This window comes from Crocodylus siamensis, chromosome 12 (genome assembly GCF_052110815.1).
Source record: "Crocodylus siamensis isolate JL-2025a chromosome 12, ASM5211081v1, whole genome shotgun sequence".
NCBI classification, from domain to species: Eukaryota; Metazoa; Chordata; order Crocodylia; family Crocodylidae; genus Crocodylus; species Crocodylus siamensis.
In genome coordinates, this window is record NC_143406.1 from 43,769,952 (window position 1) to 43,795,576 (window position 25,625).

The window sequence follows — 25,625 nt, forward strand, 5'->3', positions numbered from 1 at the left end:
CTCGGTGGTGTTTTCCCTCGTAAACTTCCTGATGTGCGATTAGCCAAAAGTTTTACAGCGCAGCTCTCCCGTGGCACCTAGGGGGGAAAGCTGGCATTTAAGAGATAAATTACAGGCAGGTTTCTATCTCGCCCCAGCTCCAGCTTGACAGCCATTAGTTAGTGGTCTGTGTTATCGGAACCAGAAGCCTCCGTTCGTGACTGACAGTTTTATTCAGCGTGGAGACCCTGATTAATTGTCCGTGAAATCAAACTTTTGTGTTGCTGGAGCATCTGTTCGAACACCTGCAGCGCACGGCACCGCTCGCCGCCTCCGAGGGATCAACTCTGTGCGGAGCCCACGAGTGTCCGACACGGGCTCCACGCGACGAGGTCGAAGCAGCTATCGTCTTCCCTAGTGATTGGAGACTTTTTACACGCGCGTGTACGCCGCTCAGCTCCGGGGGCTGGAAACCAAGGCTGGGAGATGAACATCGGCGCCCATGTCTGCCAGAGATGAGGCTGGGCCACGATGCAGCGAAGCATTTATAATATCAGGAAGCAAAGCGAGATTTATTTTTTCCAAGGAGCTCTCCCTTTTGTGCTAGGTGTTTATCCCTCCTTTCTGAGTCTGGGTGCCACCAAAAGGCAAAATGAATGGGAGGAAGGGACAGATGTTATTGAGGCAAAAGCAATTGAGAGCAATATGGCTGCATACTTATTGCCAGCTGTGCTGCATCTCACAGTACATTAAACAGGAATTGACTGGGCCTGGCTAGGCCTGTGCCTGTTTTGGGGGGTGTGATTTAGCGTCACAAACACTGCTTCTCCAGTGGTTTCTGTGCATTAATGCCTTGTTGATATATTGGCTTTGGCATGCAAATCTGTCCTCCTGAAGAGCCACGTGGGAAATGTTGTGTACAGTATGCTGATGCCTTTCTCCCTAATACAAGAGCCAATCACTTCTGCCCTAGGTGCCCCGCTACTCGATCCTCTCTCAGCTGATCTCGTCTGTAGCAAGCGTGTTGGGGGGGGGAGACTTATACAGTGAATGAGTTCATAAATACATACAGCGATGCTTAATTGGCAAAGTTCATCATACCCTGCTGTGCACATGTAGGTGAGATCGAGGTATCCCAGTCACGTAAAGCCTTCCCAGCCAGGTGGGGGAAAGCCCAAGGGCTGGACTGTGCCTGGCACCTGCACGGCAGGGCTGTGCAAAGCTTTGGGCACTGATTTGATTTGGAGATTTCGGCCCGATTTGGCGGCCGAATCTCCAAATCCAAATCGAATCAGGAGATCAGTTAAAAGGTCCAAATTGATTTGAAGCTCTCCAAATCGATTTGGAAAAGATTTGAAGAGCTTCGGAGATTCAGGCAGTCCCTGCTCACTGCTGCAGGGAGCTAGACCCGGACTCTGTGCTGGTAAGTGAGGGGGAGGGAGGGGACCGTGGGGGGGACCCCCACCAGGCCCCAGCCCCCCCAGTCCAGGCTCCCAGCTCTTTAAAAAAAAGCCCCCACTCACGGGGTGTTGCCAGGTGTGGGGGGCAATCCCTGCTGCCCCCCACTGCCCCGCATTGCGTGGGGGGGTTCTGCCACGAGCCCCCTCATGGCTGTCCTCAGGGCTTCTGGGGGCTTGTGCAGCGGGGGGCAGCGGGGATTGCCCCCCGCCTGGCAGCAGCCGGTGGATGGGGACTTTTTTTTAAAGAGTGGGAGCTGGGGGGGCAGGCAGGGCAGCCACGGGAGGCGCTGGGACAGCTGGTGGGGGGTGCTCAGCGGGGCTGGGGGAGCAGGCAGGGGATGGAGCCTGGCAGGTGTCCCCCCCCCCGAGCACAGCTTCCCGTTCAGTGCTGAACAGGACTGACTTGAGAGCTGTCTGCAGCAGCTTTGCTGCCTTTATCCCACTCTGAATGTAAATGATTTCCTGGGAAATTTAAGAAAAATGGTAAGAGAGTGCAGGGTTTGCTTCTATTGAAATTAGTGGTGGAAAAATCATTTTTTATTCTGTTATTTTTCTCTGCACTGAAGCAATTCTCAGGGCAAGCAAATTACTTTTCAGACAATTCAGAGTGAGCTGAAATTCTGTTATCACTGTTTACAAGTGTGTTTATGAAAACTCATGAAGTTTTAGTAATTACGAGAATACTTTATAGACTCCAAGGCATCCTGTTTAGCACTGGGGGCTGGAGCCAGCCGACTTCAAAAATGCATCCCCCACTTCAAGTAAACAAAATTCCAAGCTTGCTTTTATTTGCGCTGTAACTTTACATGGGAGAAATAATCAAGCTTTACATGGCATTGTAAAAATGAAGTCAATATTTTATCTCCTGTTTTATACCCATTGTAAAAAAAAGCTAATACATAACAGTGGTACATTATGATAACTTCATTACACTCTGATCATGCTGGCGAATAATGCATTGGTCTGAATTTTAAACATGACAGAAAAATTACCTATTTTTATTGTTCTTTAGTATTTCTCCAATGTGGACAGAACAATAACATTTTCAGCCTGCTTCAAGTATCCACTTGGGACTGCCAATCATCTTGATCAGAAAAGATGCTGTCTGGGGGTCATTAGTCACTGTGCATGATGTGAAACACCCGGCACATTACAAATTACTGAACCAATATTTACTGATGGCAAAATTAAAACATTCACATGGAAATGCACCTGCAGCATAAATCACTCAGTTCTCCCTATTATTCCCTGTTGTAAAGAAATAGGCTATGGGCCAAATTCTGCTCTGTTCTAGTAGTGCCGTTCTGGAAACCCTGCCTGGTTTTCACCAGACTTACACTAGGGTAAATCCCAGCAGATTCTGGCCCTGATAATGCAGCACTGGAACATGTCATTAATGGTAACGCTGTTGGCTTTTGCTTTACTGATATACTGATAGCACTTTGAGTCTGAAACAGTAACAGGCATAATAGTATCTCAGCGCAGAGGGCCCTCTTCCAATACAAGCACTTTCTGCACTGAAAGGATATTTATGCAAAATGTATCTGCTCTGTTGTTATACTGTCATTAAGACAGACAGGGGAAAATGAATATTCATTACCGAAATATTAAAGTCAGAAATCTAATACAGCACCGAATGGGCCAGAGCCTGAGTGCTATGCCCGTTCACACCAGGTAAGAATCTCGCCCGTTGCTTTTAACAATGCAGTTTGAACACTCGCATAGCAATAAACGCTGGGCCCTGCCCTGTACTCAACCACCTGGTGCCTACATTTTGTCACTAGAAGCTGTGGGTCCCAAGCATGTCTGGAAGAGAGGCTTTGTAGCTTAATGTTCCCAAGTTCAAAATTGTTGAGCGGCATTTTTAGTTGTCATTTTTTCCAGTCTCTAGCTGTGACTGTGTTGTTGCATCTTTGCATCGTGCTTCAAATGAACATGGGAGTATGAACTGTATATGGGGGGAGCAGGTGTGAATAGTTCTCAATCTAAATGCTAGTATGGCTGTTGAATAGCTAGATTATTAACCTGCACATCTGGGTTGCAGGACAGGGATTTCATCAGACTCCAGGTCCGTGGGCATGTTTGATCCCTTTAAAGGCTTCGAGTTGAAAGCAAACTTTATAATTTTTAGCGCAAATCTTTCTGTATAGAAATCTGATACCGAAACACATCTCACACTCTCCCTGACAAATTCTTCCTGGTGTGTTACCCAATCTGCAGGACAAGAGACTCGGGGCACTGTCATTATTATGATTATTACTGTTGTGATTAATATTATTAAGCAAACAATATGGTGCAGAGTTCTCTGTTCTCCCATGTAGGGCTCCTGTATTTCATGCTCAAACAGAAGTCTACAAAAGCGTGCAACGCTCAGCTCAGATGTTTGGTTCCTGCCACTAACTTTGTAATGTAAAAAGCAGACGCAACTTAGCATGATTGTGACTTAGTAGCGTACCTCATTGCTTTGGGTTTACTTGCGCTGTTGGAGAACAGTGGTTCAGGTAGGCATGGAAATTGCCTAATGTCGAAACACATGATTAATAGCAACTCGTTTTCACAGAGCAGGAGAAAGAGCACACAGCAACGCTGCTAATGATGCACTTTTCTTGCCGCTTTCCTAGATGAAGGGCTGTGGGATACATTTGTGAAGGACATCCCCCGCAGTGCTACCTCCTACACAGTCAGTCTGGACAAGCTGAAACAGGGGGTGAGCTATGAATTCCGGGTGGTAGCTGTGAATGAGTTTGGATATGGAGAACCGAGCACTCCCTCTGCTGCAATATCGGGTAATCATGTGTTCTGTATTATACCCTCTTCCTTGGGCTTTCTTTATAAGGGAAAGAGGAGAGAGAAACCAGGCTCGTTCATACACAAAGCAGTGAGGGCCTGCACTATTTCATTTTCATGCCAGCATTGTCCTGTTGAAATTGGGCTGATGCTGAAGTGATGCAGTGGTGAATCGCACAGCCTGATGATAGTCCAGTGGCCTGCCTCTCAATGGGAAGCTGCTCTAATGGACAGCAGGTGCACATCAATTGAATATTTGCCAAATACACTCATGAGGGGGCAATGGGGATCATGCATATCAATTCTCGTGTGTTTAGGCATGCCTATTTAGCATGTGTGGCGGGTGAGGTGGCCCTTTCTCCCTCCTCCTCTCTCTTTCTCATTCCTCCCCCAGTCTCCCGGGATAGACACTCGATGTGTTTGTTACCTTGCAGGTTGCTATGAAAAGGGTGCCAGGTGTTTAACTAGCAAAGAAAGTTGTACCCTGCCTGTTGGCAATTCCACTTGGCTAAATGCAGCTCTCCCCAGCCCTCTCTCTGAAGCCAAGACGACGATCCCCATCCCAGGATCAGACACTAAGACCACATGAGCAAAACCGCTGATGTTATCCATGCGCCCTTTTGCCAGCTGCACCGGGCTGTGTGCAGGATGTAATGGTATAGTCAAAACGCCGTCAGAAATCCCTCCAGCCTCAGGGCTGACGGCTTAGTGCCAGCCGGAAGGTAATTGGCCGTAAGGACTTTGAGAAGCAGCCTCCACTGAAGCTCGCTGGGTGCCTTTGGTGTGTGCGCGGCTGGAACCCGATGGCCTGGTGTGCAGCAGGAGACTCTGCCCTTGTGACGGCTCCGCGCCGGCCTCCCCGTGCCCTGGCTGAGACGCTGCCTTCCGCTCCGAGTTGCTCCTGGGCAGAGGGGTTCATCTCTGCGGAGTCAGCGAAAGGCTGGGAGCAGAAAAATAAAACCTCTTAAAAGTGCCTTTGTGATTCCAAATTCGGGCGCTTCCTGAGGGCCTGGCAGTGATCCAGGATGTGGAGTGGCTTTTATCTCTCTGCTCCTGGAGTGCAAAGCATAAACACTGTTCAACAGTTTGCCAGCAGGAGGGAGAAGTAAATGCAAGTCTCACCATCACGGGGGCGTGGGTTTTGTGCTTGGTTCCTGCACGGCGAATCGCTCAGCCGTAAGGAAAGCCGATGGATGTCAGGGTGAGCAGCGCCCTCGCTTTTGTCTCCGGGCCAGGCGCAAGAGTGGTAGGGACACCAGATACCAGGAGCCACCGGTTCTTCCCTCTGCGGCGGCACAGCGTGTGGCATAACGCGAAAAGGCTGTTGTGTAGCTGGAAGCCCGTCAGCCGCTCCCCTCCTTCCAGCCAGGAGTGGTTCCCCCGCCCCAGGGTACACAGGCAGCTCCTTGTAAATAAATTGCTTGTTTGTAATTCTCCACTTGAGCAGAACTATTTAATTCACCTCCTTTGTAAGGTTTATCTCCAATTGCTGCTTAAAGAAAGAAGTTTCTACTGAGAAGTGCAGGCATAAAAGCCATAAAGCATTGCAGGCTGGCCACTTTAGCTGGCACAGACAGGTATAAATTACACTGAATCTCTTCATCCCCCATCCTGGCCTTCTCTACATGCCTTTAGGGCTTTATTGGCCTGTGCTGCCCTCCCAGCAGAGAGGAACTGCAGATACTTTCCACAGCTACGTAATCGCTAATAATTTGGCATGAACCTGGGCCCAGTCATTAGGTGCCCAGCAGGGGTGAGTTCAGATCCAAAGGGTCTGGGCAGGAAAGCACAGGCCTTGCAGGCACAAGGAAGCTAGAAGTGTGGGCTGAACAGCCAGCATGCATCCACACAACAGTAGGTTTCCTAGCCACTCCTACCAGGTATTTTTCTACCTCATTGACTATAGTGGTGCTCTGTACCACGGAGGGTCTGCAATAATGCTGCCTCCCGAGGTTGAGATATGAGAACAAAGGCAATAACAGGTTGATATTAATAAGAGTGGTGTTTACCAAGGATCTCAGAGCCCTTGGTCAGGGAAGGGAAGTGTTGTATTGCCGCTGGGGAAAATGAGGCCAGATGGGTTGAGGTGACTTGTGGAGTCCACGAGAGCCAGGCATGGGACCCAAAGCTCTGAAGAGCAGGGAAGTGGCCAAGTAGGACTGGGTAACTTCACCATGTGTGAACAAGAGGAGAGCTATGAAGAGAAGAGCCGGGTTGTTAGATGCTTGATTCAAGGTGCATGGGGATGGAGTGGTTTTTAAGACCTGGCTAAACAAAGCCCTGGGGTGGCCCTGCTTTGAGCCAGGGGTTGGACCAGCTGTGATCTCCTGAGGTCCCTTCCACCCTTCATTTTCTCTGATTGTATGGACACTGATTGGTCACTTGTCCTGGGTGTGCATCGTGCAAGGTCAGGTGGATGCTGTCCTGCATAGGTTCAACCAAAATAAGCAGTGGAGTTCCTGCAGGTCAGATGACATGTGAGATGTAGCGACAGCGAATATCAGGGGCACTAGCAGTCAGGAAGCCTGAGCACATCAGGAGAGCAGTAAGGGAGCGTCTTCACCTGGGACTAACCCCTTCTCTTAAGCCCTCCAGTTCTTGTGATTAAATTGGATACCAACTTCAATGGGAAGTGATGGAACTGCTGAAGGGGCTTAGGGTGGCATAATTACACTTCTGATGATGCGCTTGTTCTCCTCGTAGCACAAACAGAAACCCCTTTCTATGAGGAGTGGTGGTTCCTGCTGGTGATGGCGCTTTCCAGTCTGATCCTCATCTTGCTGGTGGCATTTGCCTTGGTCCTGCATGGGCAGAGCAAGAAATATAAGAATTGCAGCACGGGTGAGTGGCTGATGTTTGCATTTCACTTCTTCCTACATCCTGGATGTACTCTTAAGTGTTGAAGAGACTGGGAGCGGGAACATGCTCTGTTTCAGCAGCTGCGCTATCTTTCATTCTGGCTATTTTATTTGGCTGATAAATCAGATCTCCATTTTGATAGAAATGGCTTTTGCTGCTCCATGTTTCCAACCATGTACAAGTACCATATTTTCTCACATACAGCACACCCTGGAATATAATACACACTTTGTTTTTGAAAGGCAGAATGCAGGGGAAAAGATCTTTCCTTATAGTAAGTAACTAGGTGCATCTACACATGCAGTTAATTCAACGCAATCAATTCCAGCACAGTTCACGCCAGGGTTTATTGCTCGTGGGCACTGCATTTTAACAAGTGCCCAGAACTGCAGCATGTTGAGCCAGGGTGGAGCATCCCCACCTGGCAGGGGCTCCAGGGGGTGAGCTTGACAGCTTGGGGCTGCTCCTGCCTGGTCCAACATGCTGCAGAGGGGCTGGCTGGGGCATGAGGGTGCTTCAGTGTGGGGCTAGTCAGCAGGCAGTCCCCGTTCTGAAGTGCCGTTGTGTCCCAGCCAACCCCATCAGCATCTTCACATGCATTGCAGCACATTAAATAACTCTGTTGCAGTCTGTTAGTTTATAGCGGCCAAATAGGGCTGCACATGTAGATGCTGAGAGTTTAGTGCAGAGCTAATTAGTCAGCTCCGCAGTAAACACCTCATGTAGACATACCCACTGACCAGCAGCCGCTAGGGAGCTGAGCCTGCTCATCGCTCTACTGTCTGTGCATCGCTGCAGATTTTGCTTCTGGTCTCACCCCAGTGCCAGAGAATCTTTTTCTCGGATGTAATGCACACTCCAATTTCCAGCTGCTGCTTCCAGAGGAAAAGTTGCATGTTGTATGTATTTAGGAAGTTTGCCCATGCTGGGAGCAAATTGCAGCCCATCTATATGATAAATAGCATAAAGATAGCTCACATCCTCAGATATTAGCCTCAAGTGTTGTGACTGTTTGAATTTCAAGTGTATTCTGGGTCCCAGGTTTCTAATTTGTTCTTAGTAATGGTCTTTAACTGTCACCGTTTCACAGGAAACAGGAGCTCCTGTCCCATCCCTGGAAATGGGCAAATGTTCCCCTTTCAAAGCACAGATCACCCCTGGTTCTGGAGCTTTGAAACTCAGTTTTGCAGTGTTCTTTGTGCATGTTTCTTTGACATTAGCTATTCCCAGGAAAGAGCTATGTGAATGCCCTGATGTTAGCATATTCCAAAATGAACGCTAATTAGCCAGAGTGGGCAGTGGGGGCCCCAGCTCCTGTAATGCTGAAGGGCTGGTATCATCCAGATAGATGATAGAAGAGCTTCCGTGAGCACGTCCAGGGATTCAGCCCAAGAGAGAGGATTTATTCCTTCTGTGTAAATTCACTTCTAACAAGTGTTAGTAAATCAGATTTTTAGTCCCAGGGGATTTAAATGTGTGAATGCCATGGCATTTTACCAGGCTAATGCTATTACATATCCCTATGCCCAGCACATAAAGTCTATCATCCTCCGAGCTGTGCTTTCTATTTGGAAGACAGACATGAAAAGGCAGATTTGACCTCTCCCTTCTGATATCCATGTTCCCACCTAGTCTTAGTGTAGCGTTGAAACCGAAGCTGAGGATAACGTACTTGCCTTAGCAAAGTGGCAATAAGAGACCAGTCTTGCTGCCCAGGACATCAGCAAAGTTCAAGCCTTTGGGACAAGCCAGAGGGGGGAAAATCTCTTGCTTCGTCTTTCTCTTCCCCTTCCCGCTTCCCCTGTCCTTTGTTCTTTACTTTGCTTGTTCCTGTGATTTGTCTCCCTGTAGCATCTCCAATCTCTTTTACCTTTCACCATCCACCCAGGCTTTCTTTCTAGTTTCATTCCTTCCTTTCTATCACCTGCCTTCTTCTTTTATCCTGCCCTTCATTTGCTTCGATCAGCATCGCCCTCATCCTGTTTTCAGCCTGCTCCTGCCCAGCTGACTTCTCTGCCTCCATGCTAGGATATTCCGCCATAGAGAAAGAAGGTAGAGAGCGTTGCAGAGCCTGGGAGTAGCAACAAAAGGAATGATAGGTTTGCACCTTGTTTCTGGTGCTTCCTTAGATTATTTCTTTGCATTTAACTGAGGCAGCATCCTTCTCCTAGCTAACTCACTGGTTGTTTACCTCCAGGTAAGAGCATCTCTAACGTAGAGGAGACTGTGACACTGGATAATGGAGGCTTCACGGCATTGGAGCTCAACAGCAGACACCTAAATGTCAAGAGCACATTCTCCAAGAAGAATGGGACAAGGTAAGAAGAGATGCCACCTTTCAGAGTTAGCCATAGTATTCTTTTGCATACTTAGCTTCATACTTGCCATGGAACAAGCAAATAAGATCTTGGGATAGACCTCTGCTTGGAGGATCTGGTGGAAATGCTGAGTTAATTTATGAATCCCTGCCCTTGATTGTGATATCAGCCACTGATAGTCAGTGCTGTGATCACTGATCAGAGACTGAGCAGAGCTTGGCCTGGCATAGATGCTGAACTTTTCATTTCAGGGATGAGGTAAGTTTCTTAGTGATGGTGCTTTTGTTCAGAGGGGGCAGGAATGTCAAAGGTGATACTGTCAGGTATGGAAAGGATTTTAGCATGGGTATGGTACTTGTTAAAAAGAAATCCCATACACTATCCCTGTATCTTCTTCCAGGTCCCCTCCTCGTCCAAGCCCTGGTGGGCTGCACTACTCCGATGAGGACATCTGCAACAAGTACAATGGGGCGGTGCTGAGTGAGAGCGTGGGACTGAACGAGAAGCCTATGGAGGTGTCAGAGTCAGAGGTGAGTGCCTCCCCCCACACCCACGCTAGACAAGTGTCAGAGCCTGCACAGTCCCTGAACTCACCCATCTCATCACTGGCCAGAGGGAGCTCTCAAAAATCAGGTGTCCTTCTCTGTCCTGGGTCAGCAGCAAGCCTTGTAGAGGATAGAGCTGAGCACACCCTGGGCACCCAAGTCCACTGATGGGCTCCAGACCTGGAGGCTTATTCATAGAGCTGCTCCCAGACTTGTTGTCCAGCAGCTGCTTCCAGGCTCACTGGAGACCAAGGGCTCAAGGGCAGATGTTGGGGATAAACCTATAGCAGCCCTACAGGCAGACTCTGGTGGGTGGGGGTTGCTCAACCCTGTTGTACCTTCCCCTCCCCAGACCCACCACTGGTGCAGTGTGGACACAGTACTTCGGGGACCTCAGGCATTTGGTTCTCATGGCTTGTACCCTGCAGAACAGCATTTGTCTGCCTACAAAACTGGAATGCTATGGTGATGAGTAATGAACAGTTCCTACCCAGTGCACGTTCACAGCCTGGCTGCATCAGGTCCTTCAGAATCTCCCAATGTCGCTGATAGCATGCAAATGCAAACGGTCAAGCTGTACAGCATCTTCCCAGTTAGGCATTGAGTATTCTGCTCTCCTTTTGGGGTTGCAACCTTGAAGCTCCTGGAAAAAAATGCACATGCACCGAGATGTCAGGATGTAACCAGCCCCCTGCATGTATCTCCTGAACTGAGAGTCATCTAAAGTGAACTTCACATCATGAGACTGAAGCACATATGGCTTGAAGTTTTCACAGTGAATCTCCTTCACAGCTGCTCTGCAGCTCCCATCAGCGCTAAGGTTAAGAAGAGCAGTCTCCTTTTTAACAATAATTCTTTGCTTTTCTGTTCCACCTTCCCTTCAAAGATCTCAAAGCTCTGCAGTAATACTTGCAGTAAGTAAGCCTCCACACACCCCTGGGAGTAGGGCAGCTGGTTTGTTACAGCCAGGGAACCTGAGGCACTGATGCTTGCAGGATTAGCCAGTAGTCGCATAGAAAATGATGCCAAGAGCCAGGATTTGGGTTTTCTGACTCCCCAACGTGTGTTCTTACTGCAAGGATGCTCTGCCTTCCTTTCAGCTTGCTGTTACATTGTGTGTGTAGGGGAGATAGTAGTTTCTGCTGACATTATGCATTTGAGTCCTCTGGTTTCCATCTTGCATTCTCTTTGTGGAGAAACAAAGCATTCACACTCTGCAGGAATGCAGCGACCACTCTGGGTTAAAAGCCTGGTTTAGAGGCCGTGTTAAGGAGCATGAGAAAAGGTAAATGTGTCTATTAAATTGTATGTTGTCAACTGAAATCCTGATGAATCAGGGCTGACAGCACAAGGAGCCAGCAGTGGACCAAACTGCTCCAAGCCTGACCCTTCCAGCAAGGACAAACTGAAAGCAGCAAGTGGTTAAAGATGACAGATTTCATCTGCAGCTGCAGCTCCAGCTGCTTTTCATGGCTACCTGGCTCTCACCTCTTGTTAATTATTGTGGGCAGCCCGCTGCTTCGTGCTACCCTATGATTGACCCTCCGTACAGCGGGCAGCCCTTGATGCAGCTCCAGCCTCTCCTTGTGTGATGCTCAAGATTCAAATCCATGTTATTAATGGGGACATCCCCTGCAATAACCCAGAATTAAACCTGCCCTTAATACAGGTAGCAGAACACAATTGTGAGTTTAGCGACTCCCCTGTTTGACTCTGATTTCAATATTTTCAATATTGTGTGTTGCCTGATTGGGCACAGAAATACCCTTTGCGGGTGCAGTGAGGGGGTCTGCTTCTACCCTAGACACGTGCAGGCTGTACAGTGTAGACAGAGGACAGTGAATTTTAACCATGCCCTGAACATTATTATCTATTTGTTCCGCACTGTGGTAGAACCTAGGGGCCCCTAGCAAGATCCTAGCCCTCCGTGCTCATGTCGGTGCACGCACGTTTGTGCACGAACAAAATGCACTGCCCGGTTTTCCTTGGCGCTTAGCTGCACAGCCCTTCTCCACGGTTTCTCTGATGCTTCCTTGTTTTTCTTGGGGAGCGCTTTGAGGCACAAAACGGTAATGGGCTCCCAGCAGAGGTAGCAATCAGAGATGCTGCCTTTTGATCAGTCTGCAATTGCTGTTTACTTTGGGTGGGGTGGGCAGGCAGTTTGAACACCTTATTTTCGAGGAGTGGTGCATCTTTTATCTCCTCCTTGTTTGTGTTTTCTGCTCTTCTAGGCTTTGTTCTCCCAGGCTGTCTTTGGAGACAAGCTCAGGCTTCCCAGCATTTCAGCCTCTCCATCTTCTTTAGCAGAGAGTGAGATTTTCTGTGATACAGAGAATTAAAAGAGGGCTCATTACCATGAGGGCACTGCGGAAGCTCTGTCCTTTGCAGCAAAGAATATTCTGATGCCGTTTTCCTCGGGTGCCTCTTTCGGTGTGTCTTGGATTCCACTTAATACAGCGGGTGTCTGGCCGGCTGAGACTTGCTTTCAGCTAAGATGTCATCGTCTTGCATTTCTGCTTTAACCCCTTAGCCTGAGGTGTCAAGTGTTTTGCAGGAGGGAGAAAGGAAAATAAACTCCCGCCAGCTCCCGTGGGGTTGCTGACATGTGAACAAGTCCGTAAGAGACTCTCAGACTGAATCCCTGCCGTTAGCACGCGGCTCTCGGGGAGCCCCGCAGCTCGGCACCAAGGGAGGAGAGCAAGGAGGCAAACAAGGGAAGAAACCTGTAGGCAGCTGCATTCTGCTATGCATTTATCAGAAAGATGAACTTAGGCGCTCCATGACAGGGAAGCCAAGCATTGGGGAGATAGAAATGGTTTAATTGGCATGCAGAGCAGATGGGGCAATACAGCCATAAGACAGGAAAGTGCCAAATAATAGCTAACAACAACAGGCTTTTTTTTTTCTTTTTCTTTTTCTTTTTTTTAACGTGAGCCAAGGAGATGAAGTTGTCGGGAAATCACTTGATGAACTACCCATGCTCAGAGTAGTTGAGTGATGCCGCCAGCTTCTCTCCTTATCCATCGAGAGGCTGGGAAGGGGGGTAGGTTGCTTGTTTGGGGCTCTCAGTTTTGAGCTTTTCCCGACTCGAATACTCTGCCTAGCGATGACAATGGGTTGGACAATGCCGAATGTTAGCACGGCAAGGACCTTCTCAGCGGCCTTGCGCAGTAAAAAAGAATGGTGGCTTTTCCACTCTATGAATGCCGTATAATGATATTTTCCACTTCAAATTAATTCCTGAGCATAAATGGATTCATTCTCCGTGATTTTGAAGCCAGCGATAGGCAGCCTGCTAAGCGAATGGCTAACCTACCCTCCACCGAAAATCCCTGTCCCTGTTTGTCCTCTCGCTTCCTCATTCGACTGATACTGGCTGATTCATTTGCTGTCAGGAAATAGGGAGTCAGCATGTTAACCTACCGGCAGGGGGAAGCGATGGCTGGCCCCGGGACCTGCACTGAGCAGTGTGACTTGTCATTTATCGGCCAGGGAGGAAGACGCCTCAAGGAAACGGGGGTGGCGGAAACTTTCCGGACTATGCACGTGCTGGTACGAGTTGCTAGTGAGGTTGCTCATATTTCTCCAGCAGGCATTGGCAGCACCTCCTGCACGCAAGGGCTGCTGTCCTCTGATTATTTATTAGAAATAAACACAGAAGAACATTTCTGCTCCCATCCCTTTCCAAGCAGTGTGCCACTCAGAACTATTTTCAAATTCCCTGTAGTGCTGGCCCTTGGACTAAAGGCACCGCCGGCCCCTAATTTTTCTCCTCGCAGCATTTCTGCCTATCATGTTACCAATAAAATACTTAAATTGTCAGTCATTTTCTTTATTTGCTGCTTCACGGGCATCCGTGCACCTTTGGTTGTCAGATTCTAATCTGACAGCACATCCAATCAAATTCCAGCCTACAAAGGTTTCCTAGGTAACAAACTCATAGGCACAATGTAGGACTGCACCGAACAGAAAAAAAAGGAAACAAAACAAAAAAACAAACAACCCCCCCCCCACCCTGCAGCAGTTTTATTTAGTCAATAGTTGTGAAGTATTAAAAAGAATATAAGCACTCCAAAAACAGATCCTGTGGCATAGGCAATCTCTATCATAATGGAGGGCAGGAGGAGAAATAAAATGTACCCTAAAAGTCTGTTTTTTCCAGCAGAGAGAAGAGCCTGGGACCATAATTCAGAGAATTACTTATAAGTGAACCAATAAGGATGCTGCTTCTTATTTTATATTGTCCAGAGTCTGGAAGATGCTTTGCAAGTATATACAGGCAGAATGATCCCTGCCCCAAGCAACTGTGAATCTACAAAGCAAATGGATTGTAGACACCCAAGCCAGTGCTAAGAAGGAGGGAGAGAAGCTGGAGAAGGTCCAGACGCAGACAACAAAGATGATAAAGGGGCTGGCAGATGAGCCATAGCAGGAAAGGTTGAGAGAACTAGGCATGTTTAGTTTGCAGGAAAGGAGATGAAGGCAGGGGACACGATAGCAGTTTTCGACTGCTTGAAAGCCTGCCATGAAGATGGAGAAAAATTGTCCTTCCTTGCCATAGATGGCAGACCGAGAAGCAGTGGATTTAAACTACAGCCCAGTAGTTATGGATTAAATCGACTTGCCTGTAAGAAGACTCAGAGAAGGAACGAGCTGCCTACGGGCATTGTAGTAGGGTAGAAAAGTTATGGCATCTTCACTGGAGGTTTTCAAAAAAGGGCTGGATGGGCATCAGTCCAGGATGGGTTAGGAACAGCCACTCTTGAATTTCTGCAGGTGGGAACTTAACGCCCCTGCCAGACTCAATGGTTATCTGAATGGCATGCCCCTTTTCAGCACCAGTGCTGGCAGTGGCACAAGTGTAGACAAGGGTTGGCCATTGCATCATGAGCATCAGGTCTAGAAAATCACTAGCCTTATCTGTACACCCTCGCTATTAATCATTTAGGTTAACGATTTGGAGAAAATTATAAGGACACAGCCTTCCAGTGTGGTTTGAAATGTGTGGTCACCGGATTCTGCTCAGAGCAAGTCCAAAAGACTTGGTGCTTCAAATGCCAGCAGCTTAGCTACACTGCTTCCCCTAGTGTCTCCAGTGCTTTGAACCTTGTCTCCTTGATGTTTGGCAATCAAGGCATAGGTTTGGGTTTAGCAATAACTGCTTTGGTTGGATTGATAGATGATGCTGAGATAAAAGTGACCATGCTGGTATGAATAGTTTTGTCCGCTTCCATCGATGCTATTGAATACAAAGTGTTATAGAATCAGTCATGTATGGGCCTTCCAGGAGCAGCAGTACTGCTCTGCAGTGGCTTCACTGCTTTCTCTTGGACAGACCTTATAGGGTAGTTGTGGGTAATTGATTTTCTTCCTGAAGAGCTTTTGGGAGCCCCCCTGTTTCAGCAAGTATGCAGAGTCTTCCAGGTTAGTAAGGAGTGGTGAGAATAAGATTGGTGTTTTCAGTATGTAAATAGCATCCAACGGCATGTCTCTGTCTTGTCCAATTCACCACCTTAGCTGGGGCCCCATTAAAATTGGGGTGTGGTTGAGAACAAGATGGCTGTAGCCACCTCTAGAAGAGATGGAGGGGTTGGGTGAAACATTCGGAGAATATGGCAGAGGTGGTCACGCCCTTTGATTGTAGGAACCCATCCATCCTTTCTCGAGTTCACAGCTTTGGAGTCATTCCAGACCCAGCTGGTATTGAATAATCATATTACAGCAGCAACCCATGTGTGACACTTCCATCACCCGCAGTGGCGATGCATAGGAGGCGCACAGGGGTGCCCGTGCACCCCCTGACTGGCCACACTCGCTGCTTAGGCAACGGGCAGGTGGGCGCACCAGTGCCCTCCATGTGAGCACCGGCCAGGGAGTGGGAGCACCGCAGTGCTCTCCAAAAGCAGCCACGGCCACTTCATGATCAGCTGCAGGGAACACCCCACCCCAATCGGTGAGATTGCGCTCCTCCCCCCAGTTGGTCGCTGACTGGTTGCTAGCGGAGCACGTGCCCCCCCAACTAAGGTGGCAGTAGTCACCCATGGTCACCCACAGCTGACTAGGACAAGGGTTTTCAACTTTTTTGGGTCAGTGTACCCCCAGTGGCCAGTCAAGAAGGCAGGAGTCCCCCGGTGGTCGTTCGGGGACCTGGGGTCCCCCACAGCCTATCAGCGACTGTGTTAGTAGCAGTGGACGTGCCGGCAGCAGCAGTACCTGCTCCCAAATACCCCCTGAGTCCATCTCAAGTACCGCCAGGGGTACACGTACCCCCCCCAGTTGAAAACCCCTGGACTAGGAGGTTGCAACCTATCCTTCCAGATGCAGACCTTGTCGCTGCTATCCATGCTAATGTTACCTTGAGATTAACTTATTGTGGTGCCCTCTAGATGGGCCCTTGAGATTAACTTATTGTGGTGCCCTCTAGATGGGCCTGCATCTTAAAACATTTGGAGGGTTAAGGTGGTACTGAATGCAGATCATTTCACTGATACCATGGGATACCGCTGTTCTGGGATCTGCCCTGGCTGCAAGGAGAATTTAAAGTGTTGGCTACACTATAAAACCTGAGGGGTAACTTCTCCCCTGCCCCGTATCATGCTGTCGTATCACAAAAGAGGTGGGGTGGCTCTGCCAGGGTTTTCTAAGACTCTGGAACCCCTCTTTAAATGCAAGAGGGCACAAATTGGATGACATTCCAGGCACGCCACAAGAGACTTCCGCGTGGTCTGGCATTTGGAGGGAGCTGAGGGTTTGTTTCACAAGACAAGGATGGTGGAGGGAAGTGTTTCTGTAGGCAGCGAGTTCCTTTTGGAATAATTATTTCATGCTGCAAGGATTTTGTTGTAATATTAATTGTGTGTCAGGATGCCCAGAGCCCCATATAAGCATTTATTATTGAAATTTAAATAAATACATAATAAAATAATAAATAATTCTGATAGAGCCAAGCCACAGCAAAGAACAGAAGGAAAGTTTTGCAAAATGCCCTTGTATTATAAAAGCTGCTTTGCAATGAGTTTCGTGGCACAGTGGAGAAATGCCTGAGACCCGTCTGCTCTCTGGTGCTGGGAAACCGGCACTGAATTTGCTTATGCAGATGAAGCCATGCAGACAAGAGAGGGATGGAAAACATGTCACCATTTTAAATAATTACAGTGTGTTGTGAAGCTGGCTCTTCTGGGACTGTTAGTTAACAGGTGGTTTTTAAAAGGCTTTTGGTTGAGGATACAGCAGTTGTGCTGGGATCTAGGAGGCCATGTGTTTGCTGTGTAGGGCCATGGTGATATGGACAAGCAACCCCTTTAAAACCCATTGCAGCACCTGTAATCTGCATGCTCTCTCAGGTTTTCCACCTATCTGTTGTATTTCTTAGGGCAGTATGATATCTGGTCACCTTCAGCAGAGCCCCAGATAACTATTCAAAACGAGGAAAGCAATTTTGGCATGATAAGCCCAAAGACACTGAGAAACCAAAACATATGAAGGAAACTGTTGAGCAAATCTCTCTCTGTTTTGTCTGATATGTCCATTATGGAGGGGAAATAGGTATATACATAATGTATATCGTACGTGGAATATATATATGCATTCAGCTAAGCTTCATTTTGATCTTACAATGAAGATTCTGTCTTCTGGATAATAGCAGCAACACTTCAGCAGTGGGCTGACCCACAGAGCTTATGGGAGCTCCCCAAGGTGCTTCATGTGTCCATCTAGCTGATGGTGAGCGCACAGACTCTGTGTAACATGAGCCTTTCCTGGGAAGCATTTCACTACTGTTTCAGTGTCTCACTGTTGCCTTGATAAGCACTGAGCAGTAAATTTGCCTAAAACTGTGGGTATCGATAGACGTGCTCCAGGGTGGGAGGGCGGGGGTCAGGCATTTTAATTAGAACACCCACTCTGATTAAAGCACTACAGCGTCACATGTACTAAGCATCCCACATTTCAAAATGGTCACGGGGGTGCTCATTTGAGCAGATTTAGTTAAAGTGCCCGCCCCCCCGCTGCCATTTTGAAATCTAGGATGCTTAATACATGTGACAGTGAGGCGCACACTGAAGCGCTCTAGCAAGAACACCACAATCGAATCTGTATAGGCACCCAATAGGTTTGCATTGATTTTACTTCCTGCCTACCACAATGAGATAGAGACAGAAAAATTCTCATCGACGTTTTACCTGCCTTGAAACTGAAATATCTGAGTGAGTGATTGCAACTTTGCCTTTCACTGCAATATCTTTGCCTTCTTTTGCATCTCCTGCTGAAATGAACCTAGTTACTTTTACAGCCATGATCCTCAGTGAATCAGAACAGATTTTCTAGTATCTTCTGCAAGTGTTCAATAGGGGGAAGGACTTCCACTCTGATTGCACTAAACTGTGCTAAATGAGGAACGGGTCTATTTTTACTGTGCTGCATTTAGCCTGCAGACCTATAAATATTCATCTTGTACCAGTTGGTGGTGCTGTCAGAGCACCATAGGGCTAGAAGAGACCTCAGGAGGTCATCTAGTCCAGTGGTTCACAAACTTTGTAGACCGCCAACCAGCATACTTCAGTCTGGCATGACTGGCATGCTCCAGACCTGCAGCCAACCCGTTTGTATACCCAGCCCGCAGTATGCTGGTCACTTCTGGTCTGGCAGCCAACCCTTTGTGGCCCGGTACCAATCTAGCCCAACCTTTTGCTCAAGGCAGAATCGTCCCTGTCTAATCCATCCTAGGTAAGTGTTGGTCTGACCTGCTCTTAAAAACTTCCAAAGATGGAGACTCCACGGTCTTTCTAGGGAATCTCTTCCAAAGCTTGACCACTCTTACAGTGAGAAAATGCTTCTAGATACCCAACCTAAATTCCCCCTCCTGCAGTATAAGACCATTGCTCCTTGTCCTGTCCCTTGTGGCCACAAAAAATAGTCTTCTCCACGCACCATATAATCACCCTTCAGGTATTTGGAGACTGTTATCAACACCCGCCTTCCCCGACCTACACCTTCCTCTCCTCCAGACTAAATAATCCTAGTTCTGTTGTATCTTCTCTCTCAGAAAGACAAGGAAGCTAACGGTTGTCTCTCTCGTGCTGCAGGCCACTGACTCCGATTATGAAGATGAGTTGCCAAAGCACTCCTTTGTGAACCACTACATGAGCGACCCTACCTACTACAATTCCTGGAAGCGGCAGCAAAAGGGTGTGAAACACCCGGCGTCCTACAGGTATGAGGAGTGTGCGGCGAGTGAAACAGAGCCCTATTTCCAGACTGTCATCACAACACAGAGCTCGGGAGGGGTGTACACCCCCACAGGACAGCCCACTCCTGGCTCACGGACTCCAGTGACAGGGTTCTCCTCCTTTGTCTGACGCTGCGAGGGAGGAAACGGCACAGCCGAAGCTCCTGCGGGGATCGGGACGACCCATCACAATGACTGTGTGTGTGACCGGTGCAGTGGCCTGTGGGTAAATTTCTCTATCAGGGTAGAGCGGATGTGAACGTGAATGAGTCTATTTTTCTGAAGACAATCAACTCTTACAACGCGGAGCTGAACTAGCCGAACTTTTGTTTTAAAAAAAAAAAAAAAAAAATTCCGAAAAGTGACAGTTTTAATCACATGTGAATAGTAGGGGGTTTTTTAACTGCTTTTTGTAACTCTGCTTTACGAAGCAGCTGCCATGGTCTTCTCTTTTCTTTCCTCCCCCCCACCCTATTCCCTTCCAAACAAGAAGGTGAATTCCATGGATGCCGTGAGTGACTTTGTGATGTGATCGGAAAAGAAAACACCCCCAAACCTCCCCGGTTTCTCTCCCATCAGAGTTGAGTAGGAATGTGAAAAAGGGAACTTTTTTTTTTTTCACATAAAGAAGATGGGAAAATTCTCCCCCCCATTGCTCGTTGCCGTTCCGCCTACACGTCAGGAGTACCAGTTGATTAGCTTAGTCTCAGTGGTGTTGCTACTCCTGCCCGTAGGCTCACGACTGGTGTTTTCGATAGTGAATATATCTTACTGCTTTCTTATCCTGGTCAGGTTGGGCTCGTTGCATTCCTCGGATAGTCTCACTCCAGAGCTTCTGTTAGCGGAGGTGGTTTGAAAAAGCTAGAGATGGCATTGGCTGAAGCAGCCGGGAAATTACTTTGACGCGGGGTCAGTTTGTTGTTACTATTATAAATTGTTAAAAAGAAGGAAAAGTAACAAGAGGGGAAAGTATTCGAATGTAGGATCCATTGGTTGCAGTTAATGAGCTGGAATCTAGGGTCTGATGGTTGCAATTAATGAGCTGGAGAACCTGCTAATGGATTAATTGGATTGTGATTATCACAGCAGTCCTACCCTATCAATACAGCTCAGCACCCCCCGCCCCCAGCTCAGACAGGACTCTGCGGTGCTGCACACGATCCGTGCCCTTAGCTGGGTTTCTTTGAATTTTATCTTCTCTCTTTTTTTAAAACAAACACAAAAAAATTTTTAATGCAAAGGCCGATCGCACTGAGGGGGTGAGGTTTGGTGTCACAGGTGCCTTCTATTGATTGCTCAGCTTTGTACACGAGAAAAGCAACCAGACATCTCCTGAATAGAGAAGCAGGTTTTCAGACACGAGGGTTGCGAACTCCCTTGTGCACACGCAGAGGCCGGCTGTGCGCTGCAGCGGCGGTTCTTAGAAAGGAGAGGGGTTTTCTTTGCGGGGGTTTCCAGTCTATTTGGTGCCGCCCCTTTTTTTTTTGACCCGTGGAGCTGTAGCCAGCTCCTCCTACCCACCCCCAAGGCCTCTTGCGGGTTTTGTTGGCAAGTTGTTTTGCTCAAGTGGAGGCTGTCAGTGATTTAAAGAATCCCAGTCCAGCCTTTGGACTCGGCAATGCTCCCGTCTTCTAGTCGTTCCTGCTCAGGGGGGTTGGAAAGGTTACGCTGGAGCAGCTGTTTGCGGCACGGCCGCTCTCTGGCGGTTCCCTTTACAGAGGCCTGAGGAACACCCATGAAACTTGGCACCTCTCGCACCCCTCCGGGCAAGTAGGGCACAGCCTTACCTTTGTTAGCGGCGCTGCCTGGCCCTCTCTGTAGCAAAGGCATGCAACAGCTGTAGCATTGGTATTGCTGCTTCCTGCCAACGGCCCTCCAGGCAGGTGTGAAAGGAAAGTAGGGATTGTTACAGCCAGCGCTTGCCAGTGCCCCTTCAGGGCAGGTTCGAAGCAGACCTGGCATGAGCACCTCTGATTAGGTGCGGTGCATCCACAACCCTTCAGTGCCTCCTCCGGGCAGGCGGCCTGAGCACAGCTTGTACCCTGCGGCCCAGCCTCCAAGCTCGGCCGCTTTCCGTGCGCACGCTGTGCGGCCTCGGTGCTGGATTCACGTTCAAACGCTCCGGGGAAGAGAGAGATTGCAAACCAAAAACTCCACTGAAGGCTTTTGAAACTGAGATAATCCTCCGCGATTCCTTGGATGGGAAGCGTCGTGAAGAGGCAGGGACTAAGGCGTGCCCCTGGGGAGGAAGGAGCCTTCCCCCAGCTGCACGGGTTGCTCCAAGGAGCAGGGCTTGAACTTACTGTGAAGATGAATGTAGAAGCAGAGAACATGGCGAGATACCACTGCCTTGCTGTGCACTTTGACTGTTCTCTTAAGCCATATGGACATTGCTTTAATTAATGAACTGAAAAGAATTTATTTGCTGTTTATTATTTTGGGTTTGTTTTTCTTTCTTAGGGAAAATGACACACGTAAGCTTTTATTGGGTTGGTTTTTTGTTTTGTTTTTTGTTTGGCTTTTTGGCCTCATTTCCTGTGTGAGATTATGCCTTTTTAGCTATTTTCTTTTCTACAGAAATGTTTATACAATGTAGCTGCCCTGGCAGTTGAATCCATTGTTGGAATTTTAATGCAGCAGCTCTGAGGATACTGTTACTGGAAGCATGTCTCAAGGCCCTCCTGGGTAGATCTGCGGCTTGGAAGGGCGCCGATCCAAACACAGGGAAAGCTTCCTCCCAAAGCCATGCCCGAGGAATGCAGGTGCGCCCGTCGCTGAACCCGCCGTCACTCTGAAGGCGAGCCCCGAGAGAGCCCTTTGGGGGGTGCTGCTGGCCCCGTGTGTCCCAACTTCCATTCCTAAGGATGCAAGATAAGGGGAATGGACTGCGTGGCCACCAAAAAAAGCACAAGTGGGAGTACAGGTGAAAGGAAGGGGATGCGAGGGGAAGGGAATTCTTCTCTCTTCTTGGGGATTTCTGCCGCAGGAATTGCAAGGAGTTCGAGCGAGTTGGCTGAGGTCCCAAATGGGCTGTCTGACAGCTCTCGTCTTCCCATTGCCTCCCAAATAAAAGTGTCAAGCGTGATTCTTTTAGGTAGTTTCTGTTCCATTCTAGGCTCCCCAGTCACATCGCCGTCACATTGCTTTTTGTTCTGTTTTGCATGCACATGTATTTAGTTGACTGTATCCACTGAGTGGAAGCACATAGCATTGGCTATCCAATCCCTAATGAAATGGAAAAGCTGTGTATCACCCCCCTCCCCCCCACGAAACCATGTGTGAGATTTAAATAGACGTTGAAGCTCTGTGTTGCATAGGTTGCCGTTAGCATGCTGTATTTATAAAATATAATTAAGAGTTGGGTTTTCTTTTCTCGAGAATAAGGTAAATTGTTATAATCTGGCAAGAAGCGCCCAGTCAGTTAACAAGAGAGCCCTGTTTCAGAGCTGTAATCTTTGGGAATCATAACTTTGAGATATGACTTTTAAAGTGTTAGCTGTCATGTTTCACTCCCTCTACCCATCACACCCACCTTGTTCCCATCTTGCTGTTTAGAAGAGCTGAACAGACTTGAAAATCAAAGCTTCCATTTAAAAACATCTGCCTAGGACTTTTTTTCTTCTTTTTCTTTTCTCCCTAGTGGATCTATTTAAGAAACAAAAACAGGATCATTACCGAGTCCATAGAGGAGCACAAAGGGATATTTCATAGAGGAGATTAATAGAAGCTTGTTCCCCTTTGATGTCCTTCAAATATATCCAAGCTCACACAGTGAGACAGTACAGAAAACTATCCACCCACCTCAAGACCCAGATGCACCATGAAGCACTCAGTTAACATTGTCACCAAAACCCACTGACGTCCTAAATCTCAAGTTAGCCGTTTCATTGATTAGCTGTGTTGCAAAAATGCACAAATGGATAAATCCCCTTTGAGCCTTGTTTTGGGATAATTTTGTATACTTCTAAATGTATATTTTCTTAACCTCGGATTCTGTTTCATAAGCAGTGCTGGCCCCTGCCAAGCCCCAGATGTCACCCCGCCGTCTTGAAATACTACATGGTTTCTGTCGATTACCCATGCTGTGCTCTGCTGCAGAATTAAGGGAGAGACGGAAGAGGGCACTGTTTCACTTTATTCAATGCCAGCCTCTTGCTTTTTTTCCTTCCTGGCCAGGAGTTGCCAGGTGGAAACACCTTGCCACACAGCCTGCGGGGAGGGACCGGAGGGTATATGTGACTGGGACCGGGTGAAAAGTTTCATCAGTAATTGCTAAAGGAATCACAATCTGGGTTGCAATCCTGCTTCTGGGAGCAGTTACTGCCACCTAGGACAAGAAGGAATATTTTTAAAAGAAGGAACCTGGGTCTTTGCCTAAGGAGAATTGTGTTTTGCCCTTCCCTGAGTGTTAAAATACAAGCCTGTAACATTTTCCAGGTTGGCTGAGCTCTAATTTGCTTCCAGACTCCCAGATGATCATCAAAAGCTGCAGCAGTGTTCGGAGGGCAGAGCAAGAAAATCTGCCTTTGGTTCCTTATGTGAAGGTGTAATTTATTCTCATCATTGTAACCCAGTGGGTTTCTTGAGGGAAGCGCAAGGCGCTCCAATATGTTCTTTGGAGTGGAAGCAGAAGTAGCACATTTTATACATCCACTGTGCAGCTGGCTTCATCCATTTGCTCTTCAGAAATCTTAGTCTGGAACAGGTACTCTGATTTCAGAAAAGGAATTTATCATGATATGAAAAAAAAACCCAAACCTTTGAAAGGCCCACTAGAAATCAGCTAAGTCCCAAAAACCAGAGTGAACGTGATTGCAAACCCTGCTTGCTTTCTGAGCTCTCCACCATAGATAGCAAGCGGCGCATTATGTGCACTACCAGCTCATCTTGGGTGGAGAAAGGCCATTAAGGGATCCCAGATTCTGGAAAGGTACTTTGTGTTGTGGCTGGAATTGTCTTTGGACCTCAGTTTATGCCAGCTTCATGTTAAACGCGCCGCGTGTTCCCAGACGGGTCTTTTTGCGTCAGAGACATCATTGGTTGGATCAAAGATGTAGTAATGTAACTAGAGATCACCTGAGGAGCAGTCGTGCTGCTTTGTCGACCCCACAGCCCATATGGGGTTTCCCTCTACTGGTAGCAGAAAGTCAGCACCAGTAAATGCACTATGGGACAGACCGGGGAGGAATCAATGGATTTGGATGGGAAGAGCTTCCATGGACACATCTGGGTAAGGAGTGATTCACACCTCCAAAGTGCCGCAGGCACATTTTAGTAATTCCTTGAAGTTAGCCACAATTGCCGGGAGACTCCTGGTGTTCGGTTCAGATCCGTTGAGTTGTTGACTAGCCCCTTGGGATCCACCGCAGTTGGGAGACATCGAAGGCAACCTCCGCGGGTGCCTGCTTCTCTTAGTACCGGCCTGGAATGAAGACTGTCTAGTAATGGTTTGCAAATGGGGAGAATGGAAAGTTTGCACTAGTAGTATCATAACCATGTGTGTTAACTCATTGAATAGTGGGCAGTGCCGTGATCCATATGTGATTCTCAGGTGCCGGAAAGGTGCAGGAAAAGCGTACATCAAGTTTGTACCCAAGCACTTGCTCCTATTCAGATGGAGATCTAGTCATTTGATGTGTCTGCTGTCAGTCTAGGAGGTAGGACCAATGTTGCACACCTAGTTTTGAGAATTACTCTTCAGTGTACCACAGTAATTGGGTCATTGCTTTTACTCTGGGGTTTTCTAGAGGGTTTGTTCTGGGGTCTTGTTTTGATGGGCTGGGGTTTGTTTTTTTTTCCAGTTTTTATTCTTTGTTCCACACCTGTTGTTAGCCTCACCCTCACCACTCTACTATTTTGTATGAAAAAGTTACTTCTTCTTTTGCAAACTTGCCTCTGATTAAAAGAATCCTTTTTGAACGCCTGTATCCTTGGTACATTTATTTGGCGGGGAAGGGGGAAGGATTTACTCACAAGCTTCCTGTTATTTTTGGCGTTGAGAAATTTCGCTGTGCCTTGCCAATGCACTTTTCATTTAACAGCTCAGGACACTGAAAATGTAACATGGGCTAAAACTCCAAGCTGTTAGTTCTGGCCTGTAAAATCTTACAAGCCCCTGCTGCTTCTCAGGGAAGATGATGCTGTCAGTAGTTTACACCCAAAATCTGATCAGCCTTCCCTTTTTTGGTGGTGTTCTCGCATTTCCTCCAGTTTCTTAATAGGGGGGAGCTGACGCCCAAATGGCCACCGTGTTGTGCACTTCTGTCCCCTTGCAAATCATGGACATCGTGCCTCTGCAGGCTTGAAGCAGACACTAATCTATCCTTGGAAGTGTGCTTAGATTGGCGACGCAGGCGCCAGAGCCCAGTCTGATGTAAATCAGTGCAGCTCCACTGATGTCAGTGGTGTTATGTTCCTTTCCACCAGCTGGTGACCTGGAGTCAGTGCGGCT

The 25,625-nt window shown here is 47.9% G+C and overlaps 1 protein-coding gene across 2 annotated transcripts in view; it reads left to right on the plus strand.

The window, feature by feature from the left end:
* Nucleotides 1-25,093, plus strand: part of SDK1 (sidekick cell adhesion molecule 1) — a 671,164-nt gene extending 646,071 nt beyond the window's left edge. For both annotated transcript variants that reach the window (XM_090023696.1, XM_090023697.1), the window contains 5 exons: nt 4,061-4,225; nt 6,930-7,067; nt 9,283-9,403; nt 9,804-9,933; nt 19,032-25,093. In XM_090023696.1, the coding sequence (XP_089879822.1) occupies nt 4,061-4,225; nt 6,930-7,067; nt 9,283-9,403; nt 9,804-9,933; nt 19,032-19,304 (827 nt within the window). In that variant the 3' untranslated portion in view covers nt 19,305-25,093. The remainder of the gene's footprint in view (nt 1-4,060; nt 4,226-6,929; nt 7,068-9,282; nt 9,404-9,803; nt 9,934-19,031) is intronic.
* Nucleotides 25,094-25,625: the final 532 nt, after the last annotated feature.